At 35.1% G+C, this 14233-nt stretch overlaps 1 protein-coding gene across 2 annotated transcripts in view; it reads left to right on the top strand.

Annotated features, from left to right (window-relative positions):
• The window catches only part of IQCM (IQ motif containing M), a 474519-nt gene that overhangs the window by 124720 nt on the left and 335566 nt on the right, over positions 1–14233 (top strand). For both annotated transcript variants that reach the window (XM_030816223.1, XM_030816224.1), the window contains 2 exons: positions 5872–5962; positions 10421–10509. In XM_030816223.1, coding sequence (XP_030672083.1) covers positions 5872–5962; positions 10421–10509 — 180 coding nt within the window. The remainder of the gene's footprint in view (positions 1–5871; positions 5963–10420; positions 10510–14233) is intronic.

The raw sequence follows: 14233 nt of genomic DNA, 5'->3' as shown, positions 1-14233 counted from the left end.
GTAAATATTAGACAAGAAAGGTTGCGCTCTGTTGAGTAACAAATGAACCCTAGATTCTCTGTCACTTCATGTTTCATAAAGACTTATTTTCCCCCTACATCAATTACAGTGTGATAAACAGTTTACCTTATAGCTCTGCCATTTGGTGCACAGGCTTCCTGGGGCACTGTGGCAGGGAAAGAGTGGGCTTCGGCCCAGGTCTGGTAGTGGCTCACACCTCATGTACTCACATCTCATTGGTCGGAGTCTAATTACATGTCCTCAAAGTAATTTTAAAGGGGTATGGAAAATATAGGGGAGCACATGGATAATTTTGTGAGTACTAATTGTCTCTGCTGTAGTATACATTCTTCCATATCTTTCCTGTGCATTTGCAAATAAATAAACCAAGATACACATATATGTATGTTTTATGCATAGATGTGTATTTTTACAAGCGTGAATTCCTCATTAGTGAAAATTTATTTTCATAATGTTGCTTTCAAAATAATATTACCCTTAAATAATACCTTCACTTGTGAACTTCATCATATCCTTCCTAGGTATGCAGTGAACCTGTTCCCTGCTCACGTATTCAAATTCCAAGTGTATTCAGATGTGAGTATCTGTAATCTCTTGATCTATATTGGCTCCTTTCCTATCTGACTTGAAAACCTCCTGCCTTGAAAAATAAAACAACAACAAAAATTTCACTAAATCCTAATGCTTTCTTTAGCTTCTATGATTGTCTTTCTTTCATTGCAAGGTTAATTTCTTTACCATTGCTGTAAAATTTCCCTCTTTATATCTCCAGATTGCACTTTTCATCACCTTTGCCCCATCCTTTTCCTCCTTCACTTTTCTGCAGTGATTTTCACTGTTATGCTGTCCATTGAAGGTAGCAATAGTGCTTTATTAACCATTATATTCTACACTGCTCCCTTCCCAGGAGTTAGCATAGCAATTTTTACTAAGTAGATACTCTATAAATAAGTACAATAAACAAACAGGCATATTGAGCATCAGAGTGATTAAGAATTCAGGTTCCAGGGGCTATCTGCCTGGGTTTGAATATCATCTCTACCTATTGCTAATGGTCTAATCTTGGGGAAAATAATCACACCTCTGCTTTCATTTCCTCATCTGTAAAATGGAGATAGTAATAGTACTTAATCTATGGGATGTCTCTAAGAATAAAACATGATAATCCATATATAGCAATTAGCACACTTGGCATATGGCAAATATTTTAATGTTTCTATTTTTAAGACTCAAACTTAAAAATTCTCCTTTACCTTAATATGATATCACTTAACATACCACATGTCTTTATATAAAGTGTGTCCTCTGAACTTTATAGTTACCTTCTGAAGTAAACAAGCCAGAAATTACCCACTTTTACTGATGAATCCCCTGAAGCCCCACAAGTTCCAGAGGGCAGTGTAGGGCACAGTGAAAAAGAATGGAGTCCTGGCTCTGTACCTTCCAGGTTAAAGGATCTTGGGAAAGTTGCTTCTCTGAGTAAACGGACTAATCACAGTACTTTACAAAAACAAAAACAAAAACAGAACAAAACTGTTGAAGCTTACATGAGATAATTCACAAGGAATGCTAACCAATACTGGTACCTTATAAATACAGCCTTTGCTCAGTATCCTTGGGGAACTGGTTGCAGGACTTCCCCTACCTCCATCATTCCAAGATCCGAGAATGCCCAAGTCCCTGATAAGATGTGTAGTATGTATTTGCACATAATCTATGCACATTTTCCCATATATTTTATTTTTTAAAATTTATTTACTTTTTCTATATGTTATTGGGGTACTGGTGGTATTTGGTTACATGTTAAGTTCTTTAGTGGTGATTTGTGAGATTTTGGTGCACCCATCACCCGAGCAGTATACACTGCACCCTATTTGTAGTCTTTTATCTCTCATCCCCCTCCCACCTTTCCCCCCAAGTCCCCAGAGTCCATTGTATCATTCTTACGCCTTTGCATCCACATGTCTTAGCTCCCACATATCAGTGAGAACATATGATGTTTGGTTTTCCTTTCCTGAGTTACTTCTCTTAGAATAATAGTCTCCAATCTCATCCAGGTTGCTGCAAATGCCGTTAATTCATTTCTTTTTATGGCTGAGTAATATTCCATTGTGTGTGTATATATATATGCATACACCAATTTCTTTATCCACTCATTGATTCATGGGCATTTGAGTTGGTTCTATGTCTTTACAATTGCGAATTGTGCTGCTATAAACATGCATGTGCAAGTATCTTTTTTGTATGATGACTTCTTTTCCTTTGGGTAGATAGCCAGTAGTGAGATTGCTGGATCAAACTGTAGTTCTACTTTTAGTTCTTTAAGGAATCCCCACACTGTTTTCCATACTGGCTGTACTAGTTTACATTCCCACTAGCAGTGTAGAAGTGTTCCCTGATCACTGCATCCATGCCAGCATCTGCTGTTTTTAATTTTTTGATATGGCTGTTCTTGCACATTGTGGTTTTGATTTGCATTTCCCTGATCATTAGTGATGTTGAGCATTTTTTCATATGTTTGTTGGGCATTTGCATATCTTCTTTTGAGAATTGTCTATTCAGGTCCTTAGCCCACTTTTTGATGGGATTTTGTGCTTTTTTCTTATTGATTTGTTTGAGTTTGTTGCAGATTCTGGATGTTAATCCTTTGTCAGATGCATAGATTGTGAAGATTTTCTCCCACTCTGTGGGTTGTCTGTTTACTCTGCTGACTGTTACTTTTGCACAGCAAAAGTTCTGTAGTTAATTAAGTCCCAAATATTTATCTTTTTTTAATTTTTATTTTTTATTGTTATACTTTAAGTTCTAGGGTACATGTGCAGAATGTGCAGGTTTATTACATAGGTATACATGTGCCATGGTGGTTTGCTGAACCTGTAAACCCGTCATCTACATTATCTCTCCTAATGTTCTCCCACCCCCCACAGGCCCCAGAGTGTGATGTTCCCCTCCCTGTGTCCATGTGTTCTTATTGTTCAACTCCCACTTATGAGTGAGAACATGCAGTGTTTGGTTTTCTGTTCCTGTGTTAATTTGCTGCAGATGATGTTTTCCAGCTTCATCCATGTCCCTACAAAGGACATGAACTCATTCCTTTTTCTGGCTGCATAGTATTCCGTGGTGTATATGTACCACACTTTCTTTATCCAGTCTATCACTGATGGGCATTTAGGTTGGTTCCAAGTCTTTGCTATTGTGAACAGTGTCATAATAAACATACGTGTGCGTGTGTCCTTATCTTTGCTTTTATTGCATTTGCTTTTGGGTTCTCGGTCATGAAATCCTTGCCTAAGCCAATGTCTAGAAGGGCTTTTCCACTGTTGTCTTCTAGAATTTTTATAGTTTCAGGTCTTAGATTTAAGCCCTTCATCCACCTTGAGTTGATTTTTGTATAAGGTGAAAGATGAGGATCCAGTTTTATTCTCCTAAATGTGGCTAGCCAATTATCCCAGCACCATTTGTTGAAAAGGGTGTCCTTTCCCCACTTTGTTTTTGTTTGCTTTGTTGAAGATCAGATGGCTGTAAATATTAGGGTTTATTTCTGGGTTCTCTCTTCTGTTCCATTGGTTTATATGCCTATTTTTATACCAGTACCATGCTGTTTTGGTGACTATGGCCTTATAGTATAGTTTGAAATCAGGTAGTCTGATGCCTCCAGATTTGTTCTTTTTGCTTAGTCTTGCTTTGGTTATGCAGGCTCTTTTTGGTTCCATATAAATTTTAGAATTATTTTTTAAAAAGTTCTGTGAAGAATGATGGTGGTAGTTTGATGGGGATTGTGTTGTATTTGTAGATTGCTTTTGGCAGTACGGTCATTTTCACAATATTGATTCTACCCATCCATGAGCATGGCATGTGTTTCCATTTTTCGTGTCATGTATGATTTCTTTCAGCAGTGTTTTGTAGTTTTCCTTGTAGAAGTCTTTTGCCTCCTTGGTTAGGTATATTCCTAAGTATTTTATTTTTTGTTTGCAGCTATTGTAAAAGGGGTTGAGTTTTTGATTTGATTTTCTGCTTGGGCTCTGTTGGTGTATGGAAGAGCTACTGATTTGTGTACATTAATCCTGTATCCGGAAACTTTGCTGAATTTTTTTTTATCAGTTCTAGGAACTTTCTGGAGGAGTCTTTAGAGTTTTCAAGGTAAATGAAAGTATCTTCAGCAAACAGTGACAGTTTGACTTCCTCTTTAGAGATTTGGTTGTCCTTTATTTCTTTCTCTTGTCTGATTGCTCTGGCTAGGACTTCCAGTATTATATTGAAGAGGAATGGTAAGAGTGGGCATTCTTGTCTTGTTCCAGTTCTCAGAGGGAATGCTTTCAACTTTTCCCCATTCAGTATTATGTCGGCTGTGGGTTTGTCATAGATGGCTTTTATTACATTGAGGTATGTCCCTTGTATGCTGATTTTTCTGGGAGTTTTAATCATAAAGAGGTGCTGGATTTCATCAAATGCTTTTTCTGCATCTATTGAGATGATCATGTGATTTTTGTTTTCAATTCTGTGTATGTGGTGTATCACATTTATTGACTTGCATATGTTAAACCATCCCTGCATCCCTGGTATGAAACCCACTTGATCATGGTGGATTATCTTTTAGATATGTTGTTGGATTCAGTTAGCTAGTATTTTGTTAAGGATTTTAGCATCTATGTTCATCAGGGATATCAGTCTGTAGTTTTCTTTTTAGTTATGTCCTTTCCTGGTTTTGTTAGTAGGGTGATGCTGGCTTCATAGAATGAATTAGGGTTCCCTCTTTGTCTTGTGGAGTAGTGTCAAAATGATTGGCATCAATTTCTTCTCGTATACTTTAAACCATCTCTAGATTACTTATAATACAAAATGCTATGTAAACTATGCAAATAGCTTTCATACTATATTGTTTTTAAATTTATATTATTGTATTGTATTTTTAAATTTTTTTTTTCTGAATATTGTCAATCTGTGGTTGGTTGAATCTGCAGATGCAGAACCCGAGGACACCGAAGGCCGACTGTAGTTAATCAATATTAATATTCTGTTTTCCATTTCTACAAAAGTTTTATGTTCTCTGAACGTACATTTTGAATATACATTACATAATTCAGTCTAGTATGCTCTTCTTTTTGATGACATTGAGATCCAACTAGCCTGTAATTTTCTAAAGCAGAGGGTTTTGTCTCATGTGTTCTGCATCTTTTATTAATAATATATCTGAGCTAGTAGCTAGAAGGTGCTCAATAGTTACCTGATAATATTTTTGTTATAATATTTCAAACTATATATTGGTCCCATTATCTGTGGACAATAGAAAGTAATGAGTATTTTAAAAATACTTATGTAAATTTCTCTTTAGACTTGAAGAATTAGATTTTTAAAAAAGTAGAACCTTTGCCTTTTGTGGATGTTAGTCTTACTCTATCAAATAATGAGATTTCTGGAGCACTTTGTGTTCCTATTTATAGGAACGAGAGATTTGCCAAATTATTTTAAAATAGCAGCCCCTTCTGTAAGAACTAAGCTTTGTGATGATAATGATTATAATAATACTGATATGTATAAATGAGGCTGTTTGTATTCATCGGTATATGCTATGCTGTTGCAGCCATTTCTCTGAGAGCAATCTCCTTTCTGATATATGTAGTTCATTTGCACTATAATTTTCAGTCCTAAAGTTTAGTAATTGCAAAGCATCTGAGTAGCATGGAGTAAAGGAAACTACTCAACTGTGATTTTTAGTATCTCTGTGTTAGTAACATTTTAAAAGATTATAGCTCTTGTTATTAAAAATCTGTGATTTGCAATTGAATTCGAAAAATGCATTTAGAACTTGAAAACTAATAGTATGCAATTAAAACTTTAACAAAATTTCAGGACAAGTTAAATTGGATAAAATCATGACTATTATTGAACCAATGAGTAAAAAAATGGAGACAGCAAAGCAACAGCACTTTGAGGAGTCCAGGTAATGTATAATTAACTAACCTATACAAAATATATATTTTCTTCTACTTTGCCAATATTCCCTGACCAATTGTCATGGTCTCTCAAGTTTTTCTGTTAACACCCCATACATGAAGCTAATTTATTGTTCTGCTTGAGTTCCTCAAAGCATATCAGTTATCAAAATTTTTGTTTTCAGTTCAATTAACTTTTGAACTGGAGGATGTCTGAGTAGTTAAGTAAACCATCTGGGTTTTACAGTGCATAAGCTTGAATCCAATTTGTGGCTTTCCTGAGAAAAAAATGCCATAATTTATGATAATATTACATAAGTGTAGAATTTTAATAACTCATCTGCAGCAATTATGGAGCAGAGTAAGTTATAATTTTCCTTTCTAAATCTAATAATTAAAGGTTAGTCTTTTTCTAACAGAAGGTGACGCTGGTTCTACAGAACATAGTTTGAACACAGGAATTCTGAGCATTGTCTCTGCTTTCCAAAAGTGTCTGGAGATGGGTCATTTCCTTTTCTGAATTATTGCATGAAATAGCATCACTGTCTTCAAGATAACTTTAAAATTACATACACAATAGTTGGCCCTGGAGCTATAGACAGAACCTCTAAGCCCTTCAGCACATATTTTCTAAGAACATTTACACTTACAGACTTCTCTGCTAAAATATATTTTTCAGTAGCTTGTTTTACAATAATTCACTGATATTATAACATGGTCAGAAATTTGGGGTAATTGGCACAGCTATAAGTTAGTTGAGGAAATGCTGGCAAGGCTACGAAGAACTTTATGGGTCTTCCAACATTTAAGTTGTGAACTATGTCCTTAACACTAGAAGATCCATGCTCAGGGTAACCACTTTCTTGGCTTAAGTGTAATACAATACTCAAATTTGAAAGAGTGAAATATATACACAGCCTTAATACTAAAGGTTTGGTTATACCCATGATAAGGGAAGACATTAATTACAAAGGAAAAGAAATTATTATATTGGAAATTTACTAGTTTTTATAAATTTCTTTTCTGCCATTGAGTTACCCATTTTAACTCAAGATCCAAATTTGTCTAGCAAATTGGTAGCTCCTAAAACAGTAGTTAATATAGCAATTTAGCCAAATTGTTTAGAATTTCAAGTCAGCTTTTACTAACTGAAAAAGTTAACTGATTTGAAAATCGTTTTCAGTATCTTTAGATGAGGCTGGTAAGCCATGGCAGAATAATAATGTTTTAGGGACAAGTGAAGCACTTATTAATAAATCTGATCAGGTATGATATCTTTCAGTATAATGTCTTTCTCAAGAGAGTTGACTATTTTCCGAAGAATTGTTTCTTCTGCAACTGGTAGAAGATAAAGCTCCCTTGACACCCTAACTTCCCATTTTTAATGAAAACATGTCCTGCTTAATGAGGAAGATCAACATCCTTTGAAATTAAGAGCAAGTGCATGTACTTCCAGTGACAGCCCAGGGCATATAAAGCCTGAACTTCAATACACCTGGGCTGCCTTGTCTTTATTTATAGCTAGTTGATGGTGGTAACTTGTTTCCTACTTTAACAGTTAGCTTCATTTCATTAATGTTAAAAGTGTGATGGGAATGCAGGGGGAAAGATAAATAAGTGCTTTGGGAGGTGGTGACTAAGGATTTTTGGAAACCCGTGCTTAACTAGACAAATAGAATGTCATTAGACCAAAATTTTTTTTGAAATCGAGTTCACCACATAATGAAGATAAGGAAACAGCAATGAGAATATAAGCAGAAGAAAATATAATATAATCAGTTGGGAAATTATGTATGAGATTGTTAACAATGCAGGGACAGGCTCTAGGACTAATTAGTATGAATGACTCAACTCTTCATGAAACTCCCAAAAGGTTTTTGTTGAAGTTAAAGAGACCCCTGTGAGAAAAGTTGTATATAAACAACTTATAATTATCCTGAAGATGCCTTGAAAAATACTGATTGTTAATATGACTATAATATTTTTGGGATGACTATTGAAATATTGGACCAACAAAAGAAATTTCCTTGAGCAAAACATGAATATGACCAAGTCTTTTAAATATATGATTTCTTCCCTTTTCTAAACTTGTCTATTTTTGACCTGTGGTGGGAAAACACAATTGAATACTTTCACAATTTCAATATGAGTTTAAGAAAGTAAAGTTCTTCAATGTACCTTTGAATTCTAAATTCAAAGATTGCCCTACATTAAAATACTTTTTATGATGATGATAGATATGGGTTCATCCTAAATTTTAATTTCCCATCAACAAAATGCATTTATTAATCACTTATTTACTAGTGCTAATTTTTAGTTGATATTATTTGGTGCATTTGGAGGTATGACAACTGCATTTCAGTAAATACATTCTGTAATTTAGGCAAGTGAGCCTGGACTTCTTTGCCCAGTTTTGTGATCAGTGAGTTTCCTGTGTTACATGACAATTCATGTTTAGGTTGTTCTGATCAATTTCATAAGAGAATGAGGATATTATAAAATAATGATAGAATCCCTCATGGCATTTCACATTTGTGTGAAGCAACTGCCATTTCATCTTAATGTCTGTAAAATATTTTGCTTCAGTGGTTGAATGGTCTACTTCCATTAGAATCTTTCATTAGGAACAATTGAAAATACATAATTAGTTCTAACTTGGCGATTAAATAACACTTATCCATGGACCAGATATTAGAAAGCAAAGGAAATTATGCCTGATCAATGAAATTTGATCCCATTCTTGGTGATATATAAAAACGTTCTAGGCCGGGTGCGGTGGCTCATGCCTGTAATCCCAGCATGTTGGGAGGCCGAGGTGGGCGGATCACGAGGTCAGGAGATCGAGGCCATCGTGGCTAACACAGTGAAACCCCGTCTCTACTAAAAATACAAAAAATTAGCCGGGCGAGGTGGCGGGCGCCTGTAGTCCCAGCTACTCGGGAGGCTGAGGCAGGAGAATGGCGTGAACCACCAGGGGGCAGAGCCTGCAGTGAGCCGAGATCGCGCCACTGCACTCCAGCCTGGGCGACAGCGAGACTCTGTCTCAAAAAAAAAAAAAAAACTTCTAGAATTTCAAATGGAATTTTATAAAACTGACTGCATACTCATGTCTCTCTATTTTCTCTTGATACAACTTAAGGGATACCTCAGTCCTTTGGCCAACTCCGTGGGCATGACCACATGAGTGACAGTCAAATTAATAGATCCTATCATTAGTTATTTCTTTACTATTTATTGAGTGCCTACTATGTGCCAAATGTGAGCCTCTGAAGAGTCTCCTCTTTCATAGACCATGCTTCTTTCTGGGCAAATGTTTTAAAATTCTAGAAATTTATGTAAGATTTATATAACTTTTGAACCAACATTTTAATTTCTAGGCATTTATAGTAACACAAGGAAATACAGGTGCACAAATACGAATGTTCAAAGATTTTCATCCTTGTTTATAAACAATAAAAAAGCAAAACCAACAAATATATCCCACAGAAGAACACTGTTAAATAAGCGATCAGTATGTCAACATCTATACAATGAATTTCTATGTAATGGGCCAAAATAACATGGAATTCTATGTAATGGGTCAAAATAACAATGTGCACCTTTGTACATTTGTAAAGAAAGATCTCCATGATACATTAGTGTAAAACAATAGTATAAAATTTTGCATGCATTTATGTACACTTAAACAGAGAAAAGGAATGAAATGTATTCCATATGCTAATCATGTCAAATGGAATCAGTATAAAATAGTAATATGGTTCCTGAAGTCCCACTGCCTGAATTTGAATCCTGACCCCACCCGTTTCTAGCTGGAATAATCTGAACTGTATACTACTTAACCCCTAAATGTCTTAGTTTCTTCATTTATACAATGAGCATCATAATAGTAAGTACCTACATACTTGTTTTGAAGAATAAATCAGGTAAAACATATAAAAAGGATTAGAATACTGCCCTAAATGCTGGACTACAGGAAGCATTGAAGGGTTTGCAATTATTACTAAAATATCAGGGTAATAAAATTAGGGGAGATTTTTATTTTCTTTTTGCTTATTCACATTTTCCCAAGTTTCTATGTGATACTTGACTTTATTCAGCTGTTGAGATTGAAGCTCTCCAAATCATGTTAGGAAAACATGCTACTCAAAAATCTCTTGTAAAACACTGAAGAAATAGATAGATATGATGCTTGTTCATTTTCCTGATTTTTGCTAGTTTGGGCTTATTTGGAAAGCAAATGTTCCTATTTGTTATTCATCTCAGAACCAGCAAAATTTGGTAGTATTTTGTCTTTGCTTAATAATATTTACTCTGCAAGGCACTGAGGGAACAACAGGTGTAGTCCTGTTGACCAGAGACAAGTGGTTTTCTATGATTAACATTTAGTCCTATAACTTTAGTGTTGAAGATTTGTATTACAAAATAGGGACTATCAAATTACTTAAAGATCCAACTTAATGTTTCAGAAACAGAATGTTGGAATTATTCTATCCCTTTCCTGTCCATCTTTACTTACAACCTGGGACCTCTACCTTGGAACTTCTGAAAGAACCTGGTGAGTCTTATACATAAATGTTGGTAGCAGCACATTGATTTTCATTATTTTGCATTCATTTAAATGCAAAAACAAAGAGCTAGTATTGAACAGAATTATTTCCTTTATTTTCATTTCAAACACTGTATCAAAGATAAGCAGATTTTGGAAACAACTACTAATAACTAGTTTTCCATGCCTTTATCTGAAATTGAGAGACTGGATTTTTAAAAATATGAATATTGCAGGTTGTAGTAAATTATAAAGATAAAATTTGTAATTTTAAAAGTTTATTTACAGTTGAGTTATTGTTGTTTTTTAAAAAAATACATACAATTCTTTAAAAGAGAATATAGATGATTCTTTAAAGTCCCTTAAGTGTGATTGAGAAACTCTCTGGAACTTGAACTGCTTAAAGACCTAGGGGGCTATTGATTCAAAGCAACTATTTTTCAGTTTTCCCTCTTTTTAATTTGTTCCTCATGAGCTTCAGGCTGTCATTAAGGGAAAACTCTTCTTGTAAAGTAGGACTTTTATTGATTTCAGAAGAAATTTTTAAAAGTTTGCTGAATAAACTCTTCCTTGGGTTCTCAAGGCACTTTTGCATATGATATCCTTTATAATTTTACCACCTTCTGTTTGGATTATTATAGAAGGAACTCAAGCATTAAGTGGAAGCTCACTTCCAAACAAATTCTATGAATCATGTTTTCATTATTCCAATCAATATTCACCAAAACTAAAATTTGTGAATATGCTGTCAAAATGTTGAAGATATGCAATAGATGTGTTTTACAATTTTGATTGTTACATTGGTTCAGAGCTTAAATTATTTTAAGGCTTTATTAGATAATTTGAGGTCCCAGGGCAATACAATAATGTATGGGTCTCAAGTGATTCTAAAATTGAATATACATGTGTGGAAGTAAATGTAGGCAAATATTTATACAAGGCTAGGGTCTAATGGGTGTAATAAATAATACTCTTGAAATCTGATCTCCTTGAAAGCTGTGTTCTATAGCTCTTTACCATAAGTTAAAGTTCTACTAATTCTGTGACATTTAGAATTTATTCAGGATGATCGAAGGGTTGATGAAAGTCTCAGTCTTCAAGTATCATTGACCTCACATGGATCAGTTGTGTCATCATCTTGCAGGGGAACTTTTTAGCTCTTTGAAGGACATGGCAATTCTCATAGCTTTAGTTTGGATGTTGAAATTCATTCAAATCTTATTTTTCTGTATTTATGGAGCTTATATACAGGGGCTAGACTATAGTTTATTTAATGCTAAACAAGAGTAGAAAACTTTTTCTAAAATATTTGAGAGAATCTTGGTTATTAGCTGCAGATTATTATGAAATTGTGAATGGAAAAGGCTGGCAGAATTGGTAGTCACCCATGTGATAAGTTTTGAAACTTGCTAAAGGTTCTACCCATGCAGAAATGTTCTGCTGAATTGTGAAATGTTTATTAATTGAACCATAACTTCATAGAAGCTAAAAGACTCCTCATACTTATTCCAGTGCATGACACATACATAGTAGGTGCTAATAACCATATGTTAAATGAATGAACAAATGTAAATTAAAAAGAAAAAACCACCCAAGTGAAGTATACTTCAGTATTATCTGTGTACCTGTCTCTGCACAGTAGGCTAAAACTCAATAACTGCTAAAGAAAAAAAGAAATTGAGAAAATAAAATACTAGATACTATTTTTTACAATTCTTTTTAAAAACTGATTATACGTAGACTGCAGAGATACCATCAAAATAAACAGTGTTATGCAGTTTAGTTTATATATATATATATATATATTTTTTATTATACTTTAGGGTTTTAGGGTACATGTGCACAATGTGCAGGTTTGTTACATATGTATCCATGTGCCATGTTGATTTCCTGCACCCATTAACTCGTCATTTAGCATTAGGTATATCTCCTAATGCTGTCCCTCCCCTCCAAAAAATTAATGAATCCAGGAGCTGGTTTTTTGAAAAGATCAACAAAATTGATGGACCGCTAGCAAGACTAATAAAGAAGAAAAGAGAGAAGAATCAAATAGATGCAATAAAAAACGAAAAAGGGGATATCACCACCGATCCCACAGAAATACAATCTACCATCAGAGAATACTACAAACACCTCTATGCAAATAAACTAGAAAATCTAGAAGAAATGGATAAATTCCTCGACAAATACACCCTCCCAAGACTAAAACAGGAAGAAGTTGAATCTCTGAATAGACCAATAACAGGTTCTGAAATTGTGGCAATAATCAATAGCTTACCAACCAAAAAGAGTCCAGGACCTGATGGATTCACAGCTGAATTCTACCAGAGGTACAAGGAGGAACTGGTACCATTCCTTCTGAAACTATTCCAATCGATAGAAAAAGAGGGAATCCTCCCTAACACATTTTATGAAGCCAGCATCGTCCTGATACCAAAACCTGGCAGAGACATAACCAAAAAAGAGAATTTCAGACCAATATCCTTGATGAACATTGATGCAAAAATCCTCAATAAAATGCTGGCAAACCGAATCCAGCAGCACATCAAAAAGCTTATCCACCATGATCAAGTGGGTTTCATCCCTGGGATGCAAGGCTGGTTCAACATACGCAAATCAATAAATGTAATCCAGCATATAAACAGAACCAAAGACAAAAACCACATGATTATCTCAATAGATGCAGAAAAGGCCTTTGACAAAATTCAACAACCCTTCATGCTAAAAACTCTCAATAAATTAGGTATTGATGGGACGTATCTCAAAATAATAAGAGCTATCTACGACAAACCCACAGCCAATATCATACTGAATGGGCAAAAACTGGAAGCATTCCCTCTGAAAACTGGCACAAGACAGGGATGCCCTCTCTCACCGCTCCTATTCAACATAGTGCTGGAAGTTCTGGCCAGAGCAATCAGGCAGGAGAAGGAAATAAAAGGTATTCAATTAGGAAAAGAGGAAGTCAAATTGTCCCTGTTTGCAGATGACATGATTGTATATCTAGAAAACCCCATTGTCTCAGCCCAAAATCTCCTTAAGCTGATTAGCAACTTCAGCGAAGTCTCAGGATACAAAATTAATGTACAAAAATCACAAGCATTCTTGTACACCAATAACAGACAAACAGAGAACCAAATCATGAGTGAACTCCCATTCACAATTGCTTCAAAGAGAATAAAATACCTAGGAATCCAACTTACAAGGGATGTGAAGGACCTCTTCAAGGAGAACTACAAACCACTGCTCAATGAAATAAAAGAGGATACAAACAAATGGAAGAACATTCCATGCTCATGGGTTGGAAGAATCAATATCGTGAAAATGGCCATACTGCCCAAGGTAATTTATAGATTCAATGCCATCCCCATCAAGCTATCAATGACTTTCTTCACAGAATTGGAAAAAACTACTTTAAAGTTCATATGGAACCAAAAAAGAGCCCGCATCGCCAAGTCAATCCTAAGCCAAAAGAACAAAGCTGGAGGCATCACGCTACCTGACTTTAAACTATACTACAAGGCTACAGTAACCAAAACAGCATGGTACTGGTACCACAACAGAGACATAGATCAATGGAACAGAACAGAGCCCTCAGAAATGATGCCGCATAGCTACAACTATCTGATCTTTGACAAACCTGACAAAAACAAGAAATGGGGAAAGGATTCCCTATTTAATAAATGGTGCTGGGAAAACTGGCTAGCCATATGTAGAAAGCTGAAACTGGATC

This window comes from Nomascus leucogenys, chromosome 7b, assembly GCF_006542625.1.
Source record: "Nomascus leucogenys isolate Asia chromosome 7b, Asia_NLE_v1, whole genome shotgun sequence".
Lineage (NCBI taxonomy): Eukaryota > Metazoa > Chordata > Mammalia > Primates > Hylobatidae > Nomascus > Nomascus leucogenys.
This window is presented reverse-complemented; position numbering and strand designations above follow the sequence as displayed.